The 18,614-nt window shown below is 41.2% G+C and overlaps 1 protein-coding gene across 1 annotated transcript; it reads right to left on the reverse strand.

The window, feature by feature from the left end:
• Window positions 1-816: 816 nt before the first annotated feature.
• SEC61A1 (SEC61 translocon subunit alpha 1) lies at window positions 817-14,362 on the reverse strand. Its single transcript, XM_049827065.1, has 12 exons — window positions 14,244-14,362; window positions 12,651-12,718; window positions 11,922-11,987; window positions 11,748-11,826; window positions 9,589-9,720; window positions 8,685-8,794; window positions 8,321-8,474; window positions 7,315-7,475; window positions 6,455-6,652; window positions 5,841-6,032; window positions 4,143-4,219; window positions 817-3,186 (listed from the first exon to the last, which is right to left on the reverse strand). The coding sequence occupies exons 1-12, from the start codon at window positions 14,248-14,250 to the stop codon at window positions 3,000-3,002; spliced, it is 1,431 nt and encodes a 476-aa protein (XP_049683022.1). The 5' UTR covers window positions 14,251-14,362; the 3' UTR covers window positions 817-2,999.
• Window positions 14,363-18,614: the final 4,252 nt, after the last annotated feature.

The following is an 18,614-nucleotide window of genomic DNA, read 5'->3' on the forward strand; positions in this document are numbered from 1 at the left end:
AGTCAAGGATTTTTCAGCTTCTCATCCCCAGCCAGCAAGAAGGCTGGAGGGGCACAAGAAGCTGGGAGGGGACACAGCCAGGGCAGCTGACCCAAAGCGGACAAAGGGATATTCCATACCATGTGACATCATGCCCAGTATATAAACTGGGGGGAGTGGGGCTGAGGGGATTCCTGCTCAGAACTAACTGGGCATGAGCTGGTGAGTGGTGAGCAATTGCATTGTGCATCACTTGTTTTGTACATTCCAATCCATTTTATTACTGTCATTTTATTATTATGATCATTTTTAGTTTCTTCCTTTCTGTTCTATTAAACTGTTCAGATCTCAACCCATGAGTTTTACTTTTTTTCCCAAGATTCTCTCCCCCATCCCACTGGATGGGGGTGAAGTGAGTGAGCAGCTACATGGTGCTTAGTCCCTGGCTGGGGTTAAACCATGACAACAAAGAAAATTTTTCCTTAGTCTAAGTTTAAAAATTCAGAGGGCAAAACAATATTGGGCATAGGCACCAGCTAGCGCTGTATTTCATATGGAAATAGTTTTTGTTAAACTGATGCATCATTACCTCGTTCTCCCACTATTTACTTGTGCAGCGCCTTTTGAATTGCAACTCTTCTGAACAGGAAAGCCCAGAGGAATGGTTCAGGTTCTGCTGTTGAGAGAAGGACTTGGAGCAAATACAATTAGTCTTATTTCACACTGACACTTTAAACAGCTGTTTTGAGAGGGGTCACTTTCACAGTCTCTTAGGCAGCCAACATTATTCTGCAAGTGTTAGAATTTAACAGTATCCAAACAACCAAAAGCCAAGCATTAGCTCCAAAGATGTACTTTATTTCATTTATAAAGCAGATTGTTTAGGCATTATTTCTTTTTGTGAACATCCACTGTGTGATCAGCAGGTCCTGCTTCGAGGACGTAGCTGCTTGATAATAGACAAAGATTTCACCACTAGACAACAAAAATACAGATGCATAGAACAAGTGCTGCTTAGACACTGAAGAACTAACTGTCTAAGCTGCAACCAGTTCAAACAGATGATATGACCAAAAATACAAGTACAGCTCTAGCCCAGCCAGAGCTGCGTGCCCAAAAGTGGAGTCCTTTTTATTTCAAAACAAAATCTGTATTGGGCTTCCTAGAAAAATAACAACAAAAGAATCCCCAAAGCACAACCACCACACCATACTTCTTCCCTCTCCTTTTAAAGTCACTTTTTACCCTTATTTCACATCAAAATTGTGCTGTGGCATACTAGTACTTTATGAAAGACAGAAAAATTATTGAGCGTAGTGTGAAGTAATAGTGAATGGTTGGTAGTGAGTGTTTCACAGATACTTTATTCCATTACTTCTGTTCCTTTTCCAATTGTGATCCTCACCCCAGGAGTTTCACTTTTATTGATAGGTATATCTCATTCCAAATTTGCAGATTTCCCACGCATTTGGTATTTGAGCTCAGTGCATTAACAAGGGCTTCTGGATGTTGTCATCTGCGCTCCTTGGGTATGTAACAGAGTCCCATCACTCCAAGCAGAAACAGTAATTCATATACTGTCAGCCCAGCATGCAAAAATGCACAGAAGGCATGTTGATGCAGTGTAGAGAAACATTCCAACATTGTAACTCCTCATTCTGGTTTCCATGTTGTCCAATACTGATTGAGGAAAAGTGTATTTACAAGACTCATACACAAATATTTGCATTTGGTCCTAGGCACCCGATTAGTACTGACAATCTAAATTAAAAAGGAAAAGTATTACTCTGGTCCATTAAAGCCTTTTACTGTAAATTCTCCAATTTGAAGTTGTGATCTTCAAAAAAAGGAGGAGATCCAATACCTTCTGAAGAAGTACTTTCCTATGCATCATTCAAGTCAATGAGATTATAGGATGGAAAAAAGCCTTCTACACAAGCAACCTGCAAGAGTTATCTGACAAGGGTCTCATATCTAGATCTATAGAAACAGACAAGTAACATATATTCTTTTCACACTCCTCTGTGGTAATGAGGCTCAAAATGCACTAGATATGAGTAGTCAGATAACATCCTGATTTCTACAAGACCAGAATTTATTATCAATGAGAGAAACTTAGCTTTAGCAAAGAGCACAAGCAGATTTGCATCTAAGTATCCGTAACATCCATTTCTTTCAGCTAGCATCAGAACTAGAAGTACTACCACTAATGGCAATGAAAACTAATTAGAAGGTTTTACAAAGCTGCCGGTATGACCAAGTTTCAAAGCTGCAACTCTTAGGCACAGACTCTGGCAGAATTTCAACTAACCCGAGTCTTCCGCTTATGGAGGAGGGGTGGTGGGAAAGAACACATTCCCATCTTATACAGAAACTTGACAACAGTCTCAAGCCAATATTCAACATCTGACAAGGTCTAGCGTAGTAATTACAAGACAAAACATTTGGAATTAGAGATATCATTTAGTAAAAAGAAACAACTGCCTTCCAAATCTGCCATACTGAAATAAAACCCAAACACAAACCTGAACATATTAAAATACTGTTTGTGCTTACAACCGTAATTATGGAACTTCAGCATTAGAGGGAGAGATTTTTCTCACCACTACTGCAAAGGAGCTGCAAAAACAAGTTAAATGCAAAAAATCCCTTCCAAATATTTATTTAACAAACATTTATTAAAACCTGTAAAGGCTTCAGGTATACTAAATTTGAAAGGGTCTCAAAAAAATTTCAAGAGTCACTGAACTAAATCCAACTCAGAAAGCTGATTCTCCCAACACATAATTAAAAAACAATTTTCTTAAAAAAATTTTCTTGCACATTTTTCCTTATCAATTTATAAAATGCAAACGGTATGCTAGAAAAGTTTGAACATAAGGGAATGTGCTTTGGAAACATTATTAAAATACGTGTTCCTGTAGAATGACATTATCAAGTTTATGTTACTTCTTTTCACCTGACTGGCTATATTTTGAGAATGTTCCTCTCCTCTTTCCTGGGTCCATGAGAAGCTAGGTTTAGAAAAGAAGAGCTCCCATACTGCCAACTTCACTCTGTTCCTTTACAAAAATTTCAAAGTACTGATAAATGATAGTGACAGCAAGCAGAATTCCAGTTCCAGACCCAATTGCCCCAAGGAAGTCTGCCAACACAGAGAGGGCGCCAATACAGAGACCACCAAATGCAGCAGCTGTAGGGATGTACCTGTAAAACACAAAATGAGAACAGAAAAAGTGCCACTAGAGTTTGCTCAGGATATTAACACATATACTAGGATTAGTGGTATATGGGATCCATGGAAAGTATCTAAATCATAGGCAGTTTTTTTTCTAGAAAACCAATCCCACTGAGAACAGAAAGAACACTACAGAGATAATCTAACCAGGTGGTTAAAAAAAACAACAAACCAAGAATGAAACTACACAAATGGAAAAAAGTCAATGGCAGAATACTCTCTTCTCTCACAATCCAAGATAAGGAACGTGCAATAGTGCCAGTATACTAGGTAAGGAAATAAAAAGTTCAACCTGACTGGAGGGAAAAAAATGCTAAGCTAAGAAGAGAAGGTATTACAGTCTTCCATGCAATTAAGCACAAAGATTAAGCTTATGGCTACTGGCTCTTCAAGTCATTTGGAGATGACTGAAATCTAAAGTTATGGTAACATTTCTGTAACATGAAGGGTGCATAGGTCCCATCCTGCAATTAGAAAACCTAGGGAGACCAACCCCTGCCTACCTCTGCACCTAGTAGATTTAAGTAACTGCTTGTTTTAGAAGCAAGTTCTATGTGAAAACAGTACTCAAGACATAACACATTAAAAATTACAGTAAAAAAAATACTTGTGCGTCAGTTTGAAGTAGTAAAGTACATGCAAATGCTCATTACTAGCTATCCTATGAAATGTATTTTCCTGTTACATTTTTTCATTTTTATACAAGCTCCAGAATTTAAGGTATGTTCTCTAATTTTAAGGCAAGAATATGCTGTACTGTACATGCCTTCCATTAATGAGACAATATTCTATGTCTCATGCATGTAACATTGAAGCTCAAATAATATCTGTGTTCTAGGATCTAGAAAATGGAAGTCAAAGCAAAATTTGCCATGTGTCTCCCCATAACACTTCGCATAAATAGCCTGGGAAATGTGCAGCTCACCTGTTTAGTTCATGTACCATTGAAGTTTCTCTGTGGCCTCGCATTACCATTTGCTGTTCTTTCAATTGTTTGGCAACCTGTATCGAATGAAGGAATGGAGCAAGTAAGTTTAGCGTCATTTGCCAAGGCCACAGAACTTAGTACTATGGGAAAACAGAACCAAGACACTTCAGTAAATGGTAGTGGGTTTGGGTTTTTTTTTTTTGTACGGTTTTGACTTTTGGGTTTTGCTTTTTACATTATTCATCTGAGTTTAAAATATCCAGTATTTTAACTTCAGATAGATTGCAGTCACAGGCACTTTTCCACACTGTCAATTACAAAAATGTTTTTTGATAATTCTAGTCCTATTGAGAAAAGGAAAATCTGGAAGTTTGTAGGCTCTTGCACACAAATTCAGTTCCTGTTTTGCCACCTACTGTTCTCCTGGTTAGGGTTTAGTTTAGTAGATGTTAGCAAAACCATCCAACGAAGCGTCCACTCCATTTCAGTTTCCCACATTCAGCTGAGCTCACTATTTATTGGGGGAGGCCGTATCAGAAACTATATGACTTAGAAAGAATCCCTTCTTGAAACATTATCCTTAAATTGGATTTCTGCAATTGTACAGGGTTACAATTTACTAACAATTGAGGGGAACTGAAACTCTAGCAGGGGAACTTCTGAAGGTACTGGTCACTGAATCTAATGTACTGAGAAAACACAATTTCAGATAATTAAGCTACCAGTTTTCCACTACACAGTGAACATTTAAGTAATGGTTTACCAATTTTTATTTCTGACCTTGTTTATATGAACTTAAAATAATTTTATCCAGTATCAGGGAAGTATATTAAAGTGTTAAAAGCTGTATATTGGTTTATACTGAAATAAAAATCTGGCTATACATGGCTGTGAATGCCTCCCTCATGCTTGACAACAAGCAGCTAGATGCAAGTCCAAAACAAGACAGTGTTCACGCTGTTACAGTAACTCTGCAACTATGACATACTTGTTAAAGAATGGATTAAACCATTCCATATGGCTGCCAAATTTGATTTCCTACCCAAAACCACACAATACAAACATACCACGATGACAACTATTTTCCATTTTGTTTTCCAATTCCAATTTCAGAATGATATAGCTGCGGAATATCAAATATCCTGTAGCAAATGGAAATTTTGAGAAGCTAGGCTCAGGTAAATTAATGCACTGATCTATATTCTCCATTATCAGTGCTCTCAAGTTAAAAATAACAACTTCTACTTAATCTTCCCCAAAAAGAAGTTAAGGGCTCTCTAGGCCAGGCATGGATATTCAAGCTTTACCTGCAAGTTCTTAAGCAGCCACTGCCTTGCACATGGTGCATCTGTCATTTGGCACTGAAAAGAGTTTCTACCTTTCCTGTTACCTTGCCTGCCCTCATACTGACATTAAGTAGCAACATTCAAAGTTTCCTAATGCCACTGAAAGCAAATAATTGAGTTTTGTTGTTGGTTTTGAAAAAGCAGTAAAGAAAACAGGGACAAAATTACCCCCATTCTGCCCTCATCCTCCTCGCTTACAAAAAAGACAGTCACCCTTTATACAAACGATAAATATTACCAAGAAGATTACCAGCATAACAGCTATCTCAGAAAAAAGTCAGTCCTATTCTTACAACAGCACATCTGTTTTCATCATGTAAACTTACATAATTTATCATTTTAAACTTACATCTTTAGCAGAGGAGCCAGAGACTTCAATCCATGTCTTAGAGAAGAAAGCACAGGAGCCCAACATAAATACAATATAAACAACCGCATGTACAGGGTCCTCTAACACTGAAGAAAAGGACTCTGGAGGTGACAGATAATAACAAAGCCCACCAACTGGATAAGCACGAGCAGGGCCTCCAGATGACGTGTCCTAGGAGGAGGAAGCAAGCAGTCACCAACTTTCTCACTAGTTCTTGGCCATTAAGCTAAGCTTGTGTTTATATCACTTCCATGTCACTGTGTATCATTACTACTACAGCAGCACACAAAGATTCAACTTTACTATCACAAGCGGTTTCTAAAGTGGAAATTTAATACAATAAGGAACAACAAAAATACCTAGAACAGCAAAGAACAGCCCAAGGTAAAAGGTAAATGGAGACCTAACAGCTACACTGATCACAGCAGGTCTCATACTCTACCATTAATTTAAACAACTTACTAATTTAGGAGTTTCAGTCTACACGACTGCCTGTAGAAGTGTGCTGTAGTATTTAGAGAGACCATCTCTTCAACCATGCATTTTAATTGTGCTCTTATAAAGCGGTATGCAAGATTAAAAGGAATACTCACAGACCAAGTGCCCAACAGGCTAACCAGTAAGTTGCCACTGAAGCGAGCAGAAAGCATCTGGGAGATGACGTACAAGTTTGACACCAGGGCGGACTGAAGAATAATGGGAATGTTGGAAGTATAGAACAGCTTGATAGGGTAGGTGTTGTACTGGCCACGGTAGCGAGCAGATTTGATAGGAAGATCCACTCTGAAGCCCTGAAAAGTTTTCAAAAGAAAGTCCCCCATTATATCTGGACATGAACCCATACCACAGGTCACAAATTGCAAGTGGCTTTGACAGCCACAGAAAAAAACCTGCAATCGTTTTGTGCAAGTACACATATTCTACCCAGAGGGCCATCCATGCAAACACTTCTGCGAAGGGCCTGGAAGCCTGGAGGGTGGTCTAAAAATACACATCTAAGAAGGTATGAAAGACGTAGACATCAGAAGAAATCTGACATTTCAGGAAGACTGAACATAGCATCCAGGAAAAGAAACATTAAAACTTTCTATATTCTTCAGAAGTTTGCTGCAACAAACTGTAACAGACACACAGGCTTAAAAGCTTCAAAGTATTTTCCAGCAAAAAGCAACAGTGTTTGGGTTAGGCAGTATTACATGTACACATTCATCTGGTTTGGTTTGGGTTTTTTTTCAGAGACCAAAGTAGGTCTCAAGTGTTTTGTGTGGCTACAGTATACATGGAAACTGATTAAAAGAAGCTAGTGTTAAATGAACATCCAGATGTTGCAAGTACAAAACCAAGACTTCTGAAGGCACTAGAAAGTGAAAATATAATTTCCTGTAGAAGGAAGCAGATGACATTATCTACTTCCATACAAACAGTTTTACAGTCCCTCTTTATTCCAACTGACCTGAAAATAAATTACAATAGCAAAGACAAAGATGGTGGCAATCAGATTCATAAGGTTGGGGAGATTCTGACGGTAAAAGGCCTCGCGAAGAGCTCTGACTTTGTCTGTGCGAGTAGCCAGAAGATGGAACAGAGCAATGATGGCTCCCTCAAATTCCATGCCTTGGAAAGGAAAAGAAAAAACAAGTTACTTGCACTGTGATTATCTCCAAACTTCAGTGCTTTGCCCCATTAGGCCTGCTTCTGAACTACAGGATTCAGAATGGGATTTCTCCAAGTCTTTTGCATCTTCAGCACGCTCTCAGACTTTTACTACTGTCATCCTTCATATCAGCTATGTTATTTCCAAGATTTTTTTTAAATTGCCCTGTAGTGGCCTAGAAACTAAATCATAGCCCAACAATCAAATGGAATAAACTTTATTGGTCTCTAGAAACATTGACATTCACCAAGTTCTTTCCACCTTTCCTCCCCCCCACCGAAAAAAAGGAAAAAAAAAAAATTAAATCAGGGAGGCAGCATGCTTTCTAGTATCATTCATAGTGAGACACTAGTTATTGTTTGTACTACAGCAAATGTGATAACCTCACTTACGTTTTCTATTATACAGCACCAAACATTATCACCTCCTGTCAAGTCTGGAGAACAAGATTTTTGGGGCAAAGTGTAAGAAACGCAAGGAGCAGAAAGAAACAGATGATATCTGTCAGTAAGTTGGGCTGCAACCATAAAACAATGGCAGTCTACCATTAACAAGTTTTAATGGAGGCACTGTAAGAAATTCAAGTTCAGGAAATATCTTGAGACATATTACAAAATTATAAAGAAATGTCTTTGTACTTGCACCTTGCATAGGAGCAGCTGCTGTATTAACAAGATTCACTACATGGCAAGTACACAGCTAAGATGCTCGTAACAGCATTTGCCATTTAAGTTAACACCCTGTAAAAAAGATTTTGCCTTTTTGCACCAAATTTTTGTAAAGAAAATGGACTATGCCTTATTACCTCGTCCTGTGTTCACTGTGGTGGGGCTGAATGCTTTCCACACAATAGTCTCACAGATATTGGTAGCGATGAAGAGAGAGATGCCAGAACCAAGACCATATCCTTTCTGTAGAAGCTCATCCAAGAGCAGAACTATCAATCCAGCAACAAAAAGCTACAGTAAAAAAAAAGAAATACAACATTAGTTCCACCTCTTTTTAATTTTTGTTAAAAAATAACTTGTATTAAAAGATAAGAAAAGACTATGTATTCAAGAAAGCAGGCACATTTTGATCTTTTTTCTCTGCATGTGGGGCAGGCAGTCCATAATGTTGATTTTTTTACCCTTTCAAAGGGAGAGCAAGTAGAGAGGACTAGAAATTACCTGAATTGTGATAAGCAAGCAGATACCAGCACCCATCTCAGATGGGTCTCCATACATTCCAGTCATTACATAGACAATAGACTGTCCGATGGTAATGATCATTCCAAACACTGTATAATAAAAAGAAAAAAATATGTACTTGTTCTGGAGATTTATGTCAATGGGCAATTAGAGAAATATAAATCACTTCTTTGTAGAGAAATTTGGGAAGGAATACATAAGTCACAGGATGTTTAAATTCAAGGGCAATTTTAAGTTTGTTGTCTGAAATATGGCACTGAAAATACAAATACACACAGACTTCAGAAACAAATACACTTAGAAGCAAGTGGGTTTGGTTACTGAAGATTGCTTTAGATAATGAAAACTCTGAGGATGTTAAGATATTACCTTAGCAATTTATGGTTCTTTTTCCAGTAAACAGATCAGTAAGTGTGGTACAGCATCAAATAGCTAAAGAATACTCAGATTTTTCTAAAAGTCATTTATCAACAGAGCACAGAGATCCTGTTGCTGAGAAAGAACCATGCTTCAAACTGCAAGGTAAAAACCAACTACAGTATCTCAATCAAAATTAACTTTTTTACGTTAACACTGACCAATACAGTTCAAGGGCTGGGTCCCCACAGTCTATATATTGCTTAGTTTATCCAGTGAGAATACAACAGCAATGCCAATTGCACAGATACTTTTCCTTTTCAAAACTTTCTGAAGCTTAACAGCTAACAAGCCAGAGAGCAGTCAAAGACTGATGAAATACAAAAATCTGCAGCACAACATCAACACATAGCATGACAGAACCCATATATCCGACTCCAACATTCATCACATGGTAAGTTTACATCTTCTATTGTTAGGGTTAGATACTGTAAAACATCAGCCTTTTCTATCAGCTGTTACTCACATTTCTGTGCTCCATTGAAGAGAGCTCTGTCCTTTGGGGTGTCACCAACCTCAATTATCTTGGCACCTGCCAAGAGCTGCATGATAAGCCCAGAAGTGACAATAGGTGAAATGCCTAGCTCCATCAACGTACCTGCCAGACACAAGAAGAACAATGAAAGAAAATAATGGGGTGTACCATACCCAGGCACCTTTGAAGTTCAAAGCTTGTTTCTTCCATCCTTTGCATTGTGATGGAGAAGATATAAAACTCCCAATCTCCGTACATGTAAAAGGTTTCAATGATAACAGAAGCTTGCTAAAAGTCAGTCTGATAAGTAATACATTACTCAGTACCTTAAAAACTATGTTTGCCGAAAAAAGAACAGATTTACTCTGCATAAAACAATGCAGGAATTTGCTTTCTGCCTTTGACAATCAGTCACTTTATTATTTGTAATTTTAAAGAGGAAACCCCAAACTTTTTTGAGGAGTGCACCAAGTTGCATTCATGCTGTATTGTGTTTGCATGGCAAGGTTTTGGTAGCAGGGGGCTACAGGGTTGGCTTCTGGAGAAGCTGCTAGAAGCTTCCCTCATGTCTGACAGAGCCAGTGCCAGCTGGCTCCAAGATGGACCCACCACTGGCTAAGGCTGAGTCCATCAGCAACGAAGGTGGCACCTCTGTGATAACATGGTTAAGAAGGGAAAAAACCCAAACCCCACACCCAACAACCAGTGCAGCAGCAACTGCAGCTGGAGAGAGGAGTGAGAATATGTGAGAGAAACAACTCTGCAGACCCCCAGGTCAGTGAAGAAGGAGCGGGAGGGAGTGCTCCAGGCACCAGAGCAGAGATTCCGCTGCAGCCCATGGTGAAGACCGTGGTGAGGCAGGCTGTCCCCCTGCAGCCCATGGAGGTCCACACTGGAGCAGATATCCACCTGCAGCCCAGAGAGGATCCCACACTGGAGCAGGTGGATGCCTGAAGGAAGCTATGACCCCATGGGAAGTCCGTGCTGAAGCAGGCTCCTGGCAGGATCTGTGGACCCATGGAGAGAAGAGCCTGTGCTGGAGCAGATTTGCTGGCAGGACTTGTGGCCCCGTGGAAGGGACCCACACTGGAGCAGTTTGTGAAGAACTGTAGCCCACAGGATGGACTCATTTTGGAGAAGTTCATAGAGGACACATCTCCCCATGCCGGAGCAGGGGAAGAGTGTGAGGAGTCCTCCCCCTGAGGAGGAAGGGGCAGCAGAGACAATGTGTAATGTAATTAACTGACCGCAACCCCCATTCCCTGTCCCCCTGAGCCACTGGCAGGGAGGAGGGAGAGAAAATCAGGAGTGAAGTTGCGTCTGGGAAGAAGGGAGGGGCGGGGGGAAAGTGTTTTAAGATTTGGTTTTATTTCTCACTACCCTACTCTGATTTGATTGGTAATAAATAAAATTACTTTTTCCCCAAGTCCAGTCTGTTTTGCCCATGACGATAATTGGCAAGTGATCTCTCCCTGTCCTTATCTCAACCCATGAGCCTTTTGTTGTATTTTCTCTCTCCTGTCCAGCTGAGGAGGGGGAGTGATAGAGCAGCTTTGGTGGGCACCTGACATCCAACCAGGGTCAACCCACCACACATGCATATACGCACATCTGATGATGCTATAAACTGATGGATAGCCCAAATGATATATAATAACAAAGTGAATTCAGGAAACTGTCACCATTCTTAATTCACACCTGCATTAGAAAGCCTCTACAAGAAACTGAAATTTACACAAACTATCATAAATTTTAATCTTCTGTGAGACAGACTCAAATGTCACCCAGAAAACAACACCACACGTATAACATGGTTTGAAACACAAATCAAAAAGCTTGAATTATATACAGGAGATTGCTAGAGCAGCGATGCAGGTAATTAGGAACTGTCTCTTCCCTAACCCTTTTCCCTCCAAAATGCTCCTTGATTTGCATACATACAATAGGTTGCACACAGCCAACCGTAAACTCATTTTGTCCACAGAGTTGTGCCTTTCCCAATGCCACACTGGTTTATCATTTTACATAATATATACTTTTCCTGCTCTACTTCAATTTTTATCTTCATTAAAATAGAATGCAATGTAAGAAAGTCCAAAAATGTTCTGATTCAAGCTTAAAAAAAAGTCCTCCTGAAAGACTGACCATACCTCTATTCGATGCCAAAATCACTCTCATCCAGTAGAAAGGATCTGCTGAGTCTGATGACATGATACCGAACAAGGGAATCTGGATTTCCAGCCAACAGAGGAAACAGGATTAGAGACTTCATAACATCGTTTAAACATTTCAGCTCTTCCTTAAAAACAAGAGAAGAAACATACCTGGCAACATACTAAGAAGATGAAGAGTGTGATAGCTGTCCATAATACCTTTTCCTTAAACTGAATCTAAAGGAAAAAACAAAAACAAAAACCAACAACCAAATATGGCAAAGCTGTCAAGATAACAAGATCTAATCAATCAGGCAAACTTTCATAGTAGCTAAAGCACACTTGATTTTCTTGTGAAGGGACAAAGTACAGGACATCCTGAAGAAAATAACTCGCTCTTCATCCCTTTTACACTATATAAGGCCAAGGAAAATGGCAAATAAACAAGCTTATGTTAATGGAAGCTAATTCTAATACTTCCACAGAAATGAGTCTTACATTTTCATAAGAAAGAGCTTCTGGTGAGAAAAAAAAAATAATACAAAGAAGCTTACCTTAGCAAACAGTCTTAGATTAGAACTTAAGCAGCAAAGATTTTCAAGTTGCTATTTTAAACTACTCTAGTTTACACTCCAACATTTACTGCTTTCAACTTCTCACCGCTCACTGCTATGGTATAACTGTATCTGCACAATTGCAATTACCAGCAAATACATTCTTGTACAGCCATATCCACAGTACAGGAGGTACTAGACAAGCACTCCACTAAAAACAGTTATGCCTATAATTGCCATTCTCCCAACAGGAAAAAAAACCCCCAAATCCCACAAGTGCAAACTAAGCTGTAAACATCTCATATTACACAAATACAAACCTATAAATAAAATTTCATTAACTTACCTTCCGTTCTGGCTTTTGGATTTCAGGCAAGATAACACAGAAAGGCTTGATTACTTCAAGAAATTTTACTGTATGGAAATTAGTTAAAAGACAAAGTGAACATACAGATACAAAGAACACTGGGGAAAGCTCAAGTAAAATTGATTTTGTACATGTATTTAATATATTAAGAGTCTCAGTTAAGGACAAAGTTTTGTTGTTGTGGGTTTTTTTAAAAATTAAATTCTTATCTGTTCTAAATAAAGAGAGATTCACCTAATATGGTGTAAGTAAAATATAGACTGGAAACAGAAGAAAAAAAAAAGGTCGAAAGTTTTCCCATTTTACAAGTAGGTTGACAGTGCAAAACCCCTCCCCCTTGCCATTGTTTTGCATTAATTTATCAATACTCTTGAACTTTTATTTCATAATAGCTTCTCCCCTAATCTGATATTCGAGAAATACAATATCCCAGACAGTTTTAAGTCAGGGGTTACTTTTGGGCCATACAGCTTAAGAATTCCTACACACTGTTCATAAGCAACAGTTCAAGTTACTTTACAGAATGCCTCATGCAATGATCTCCTCCTAGTCAAAAGGACATATCCTTAGATCAGAAAAGTCTGTCTCGGAATAAGCATACAAAAGAAGAGGGTATCTCCAAAGCCACAAGTTCTCCTATGAGCAGAGAGATCTGATTTGGAACCAAGGTAATGCTAAACCTCTTACGACAGATCTAAAACTGCACACATATTTTGGACTGACCTGAACTAAAAAGCATACGATGATGCCAAAGAAATGAAACTATTGGTGGCTTCCCACTTCTTTGTGGAAGGCTGCAACTTCAGTGGCAATTTTGTAACGCTTTAAGACCAGCCCATAAAATTATTTACTTAATTTCAAACGATTAATTGCCTGAAAAGTTACACTGGACTGTGAGTTTAAACAAAAGCAGATCGTGATTCTCTCCCACATCTACAATAGTATACAAATTGACTACGATGCTTTTCAAGCAGCTCTTCCTCGAGGTAGCAGACTCTGAAGGCTTCCATTCACACGCATAACTTCTAGACTGCAGATTACCATTTATAGTTTACTCTGACAATGTAATTGAAAGCGTTATGACCAGCCGCCAACCTGACAGCCCATCTCTCCCCGCCTCGGTACCGCACCAGGCACACTCGAGCCTGGGATGGCCGGGCCCGGGAGTGCCCGCCAGGCAGAGCGGCCCGGTCACCGGGCATCACGGAGCGAGCGAGCTCCCCTCCTTCCCTAGGAAAACCTGCCGTCACCAGGAAATGGGTCTTTCACGGCGAGGGGGGGAATAAAGAATCCAGAGGGACCCTCTAAACGCGAGGAAGGGAAACCCGCGCAGGGCTGGCCACGGAGAGAGTGCCGCCCCCAGGCTGACGCCCCTCAGAGGGGCTCCCCGCCGCCCTGGAGGGGAGCGGGGGGAACGCGCCGCCCGTGAGGAGGGCCGGCCCCAAGGTGCCCGCGAAAGGCGAGCCGGCGGCCGAGCCGCGGCCCCTTGGCTATCGCGCGTCCCGCGGAGACCCTCCCCGCTCCCCTCCCTCCCTCCCTGCCGCCGCCCGGCCGAGGCGCCCCGGTACTCACTGCCCATGGCGGCCGCCGGACGGGAGCAGAGAGCGAGCGGCGGCGGCAGCGGCGGCCTCGGAAAGACACGTCAGGGATTGATCCCGGCCGCCCCCTTCCGCTTCCTGCCACGCGCCGGGTCCGCCGACCGCCGCCGCTGCGCAGGCGCCGCAGCCCGTGCCCTCCCCCAGCAACCACCGCCCTCCGCCACCGCGACGGCACAGCGCCTACAACTCCCGTCGTGCACTGCTGCCGGAGCGAACCGCGCCTTTCAGGGAGGGCGGAGGGCCCCTGATGCTTATTGGCTCCCCGCGGGTCTATGCAACCAATCGGATGACGAGGTGGCGCGGCTTGCTGGGAGTTGTAGTCTTGGTCCCCCCCGGCCGCCATCTTAACGCGGTGTGGGACTAGCACCTGGGAAGGGCCGTGGGGAGGTGTTGAGGTCGTAGGTTATTTTGAGGAACGCGTGGTTTAGCTACCAGAAATGGTAACGTTGGTTTAAGAGATTTTGACAAATAAATACATAAGTAAACGCTTAAAATTTATTTTCTGCTTTTATGTTTTTATAGGGGAACGGTTAGGCCTGTCTCTGCAGTAAGAAGCTCCTTGCACCCCTCACGCAAAATGGCAGCTGGTGGTGGGATGCAGCCATTGCTTGCCTGAGGCTGGGTTAAACACACCCTGGTAGAGCTGGGCTTCTAATAAAATATGAAACATTGGTGAAAATGTGAAACATTGTTCTGCCTGTCAAAGAAGTCATGGTATGTCAACATATCACTATCACCCAGGAGCACCACCAAGTGAAATGTGCTCACGTTGACTTACTGTGGAAGGTCTTTCTGAGAGTCACATAATGCCCTGTGTGCTTTCCAGGCCCTTATAGAGGGAGTTATCACTGGTCTGAAAACAAAAGGTAAACAGAAGTTAGAGGAAAGAGAAAAGCAAATAGAGGTGTTAATACAAAGCAATTGGAGTCAGCGTATAGGCTCTGTGAAACCCATCATGGCTTCCACAAATCTCCCTGTTGTTTTCTAGGTACTTAGGTATGCCTTGCTTGATTATTTGATCCCTACTTTTGTGAGATTAAGTTTAAAAGACTATTCCTAATTCCCATTTCCTGTTTTTTTTTTTTTTTTTAAATTTGTTTGTTTTTTAATTGGTGGACAGTATATTTGCCCTTCTCCAAGCTTCTGAAACCATACTTCTCTAGGAGTCCATTGAAGACATCTGCCAATGGGTCTGAGAATGTTTTAGTCAGTTCTTGTCCAGAGCAGCTTATTTCAAAACATCCAGATTATCAAAACTGGTTTTAAGCCACCCATTTCTAATTAGAGGTAAAGCAACTGCTTTCCAGCTGACATGATTTGGTAAGATCATTTTGACTTACTAACATGGGCACTGTGCCTGGTTTACCAGAGCCGACAGGTGGAAAAGAAGGAAGAAGTAGCAGTGGTTTTGTGGAAGTCTGGGCAAGGAAGCAACAGCAGTGATCTACGGGACTGATGGTAGAAGCATGCAATGAAATGTCAGAATTTGCTGAATTTATTAAATAAGGCAAACTATTGTGAGTGGTGCTGATAACATCACTCTGCCAGGTCACTGGCAGAAAGGGTAGAAAGGGTAATATGGCTTTTTCCTTATCTAAATGGCTCATCTGCTTTTAGCCCTTTAGAAGTCAGGTGTCTAGGTAGTTGTCTAGACTCTCTGTGGTCAATGGAGATACAAGTGGACACCTCTGGAGAAATACTCACTCTACCTATTTTACGCATCTGTTTTCAGAGTAAATGAATTATCCTTCAAAGTTATCGATCTCTATTGATTATAGAAGGAACTAAGGTAACCACTTCAGACTAGGTACCTATATTTTAGGCATCTAATGTTAAAAGAGATGAATTTCACCCATAAGACTAAAGGTGTCTTCTCAAAGGTGTTATCTCTGAATCAAGCTCAGGCATTTTTGAAAGAGTCTGAGGGGAAGCTTGCCAATCTACTGTTCCTATTGTAATTGTTCTTTTGACAAGTAATATCAATCTTCTAGGGTGCCAGTCTATTTCCCCTCCACAGTGATAAGTCTGTCCTTAAAAATTGGCTTTGTGGGATAGTCACACGTGCTTTTTGTGCTAGTAGCCTTCATCTGTGCCATAAGAACAGGTAAAAATATTTAATAGACTTAATTCTTTGCATGGCCCACCTGTCAGACTTCTTGGGTTCCTGTTGTTTTTTTGAAATAATTTTAGACAATAAGATAATTTGGTTTCCACCTGTAAGAAAATGAACCTTATAATTACATAGAATTGTCAACTTATACATGGAAACTGAAAACTCATTAGTTTTTGCTTACATCTCTATTTTGTCCATTCTGGGTCTGAACAACTTCACATTTAGGGCAAAGAGGGTACAGTCCTACAGCTGAAATTTGGCACTGAAGTTCAGTTCTAGGCAGAAAAAACGGTTGATGAAAACTAGCTTTCTTAGGACCTTACAGTGAAAAAAAACCCTGTTTTGCCAACTGCAGTAAAAAATATGTAGAGAGGAGCCAAGTTCAGCTCCTTTGTATAATCAGCTGTCACTGCAGAACAGAAGAGCGAAAGAAACTGAAGATACAGTTATTGGGGAATTATTACAGTAAAGGCATGTGAGACACTGGGTCAAATTTTGATCTGATGTGACTCTCTGACTTTGACAGTTTATCTTGGGGAACTATTTTGGCAGCCAGTTGCAGACTGAGTGGCAAAAAAGGGAATTTGATACACTAGGGCTGATTTTTACACTGCGTTTGGGAAGCACCTACTACTGCAAGAGGACTCAGTTTAGAGTGGTGCCAGCTGGTACAACTGGAATGATGATGATGATGAGGAGGAGGAGGGTAGCATGTAATTAATAAACTGCTCTTTAGAGAACAGCAACATCTGAGAAGCAGACATAGATTTTAAACAGCTTGTTCTTTTCATGTTTTGCTATTCTTTGAACCAAATCAGTCCCTCTTATATAACCAAGCTAATCCTGCTTCAGAAATAGTGTAATTTAGGACCATTAAAAACATTAATATTCACTTACTGGCTCTGAAGTTTGTTAGCCAATGTGTTCCACTGTTTCACACAGTGCAAATCTTCAGCATTTACTGCAAAATTATACATCTCAATATACCTCTATTGCATTAGTACAAAGTTGACATTTAATCACTGCTTTTGAAATCAGGCTTCACTCTGTGGCGACTGGCTACAGACGCTGGACCTAATCGTGCGGAATTGTACCCTGATGCAAACAACAAAGACGATATGATTGCTTCAATAGCCAGAGGTAGAAAGCAGAAAATAGGGGCGGAGAATAGAAATGGGGAGAAGAAGCACAGATGAATTTTTCACTGCGTCCAAATGGTTCCTTTTAGTTCTAGTGGTGTTGTTCACAGAAACTGGCTACAGTCTCTATTTGAAGAGATCACAGTTTCCATGTCTGTGACAAGCTCACACTCTGTTCCCACACCAACACATTTTATCAGTGTGTCAGATCTTGCGTGTTGCATTGAATAAAGGCCTTTGTTCACCAAGGAGGATGAAGGAGACACTCTAGCTGTTGTTACACCAGGTCTCACAGCATCTGTGGGCTGGGATCGCTAGAGGGCATTACAAATCTATTCGTTTGTACACACGTGTGTAAGTATATACACGCACGCGAACGTTCACCTTACAAATTGGGGCTAGTTAATATTTGTAGCATTGGTCTGCAAGAGGGATCCTGTGATAGCGATAGCCCTTTGCGCGCTGGGTCCGCTTAATAGCAGTATTTGTACGCAGTCTGTGATTTTTGATGTACAAACTCTGCCAGGTAGTAGTCTGTCTAACCACAAGGTGGAAGAACTGCTTTACTTATGATGCCATCTCAGCTTGCATGAAATGTACGCAACTGCGTAGGCAAGTTTTATTACTATCATTATTTAATTGTTATAGTGCATCAATGCCCAAGGGTCCCACGCAGGGCCAGAGGTCCTTGTGCTAAGTGTAATATAGATACAGCCCGCAGTCCTGCAAGGAGCTTCCTGGGGATGGCTCCCAGTGCCCCCCACAGTGCTCCGGTGTGATACTTCAGGAGATCACTGTGATCTCTTTCTCTGCATAGTATAGCTCTACCGTTAGAGATCTCGCCACTCAGTGAGGCTCCCCAAAGAGACCGGCCAGTGGGGAGCTCCAGGCAATTGTGCTCAGATGCCGCAGCTGTATCTGCAACGCTCTGACAGAGCGTTCCGGGGAGCAACCGCAGCCGTGACATGCCTTACCTCCCCTTTGCCTGCCACCCCCATGCTGTCTTTCAGGCTGTTCGGCAGTTGGTTGTCAGATGTCCTTACTGATTTATCTGCCCAGGTAGATGGGCTCTGGAGGCGGTAGCATGTGTGAA

Source organism: Accipiter gentilis, chromosome 23, assembly GCF_929443795.1.
Source record: "Accipiter gentilis chromosome 23, bAccGen1.1, whole genome shotgun sequence".
Taxonomy (NCBI): domain Eukaryota; kingdom Metazoa; phylum Chordata; class Aves; order Accipitriformes; family Accipitridae; genus Astur; species Astur gentilis.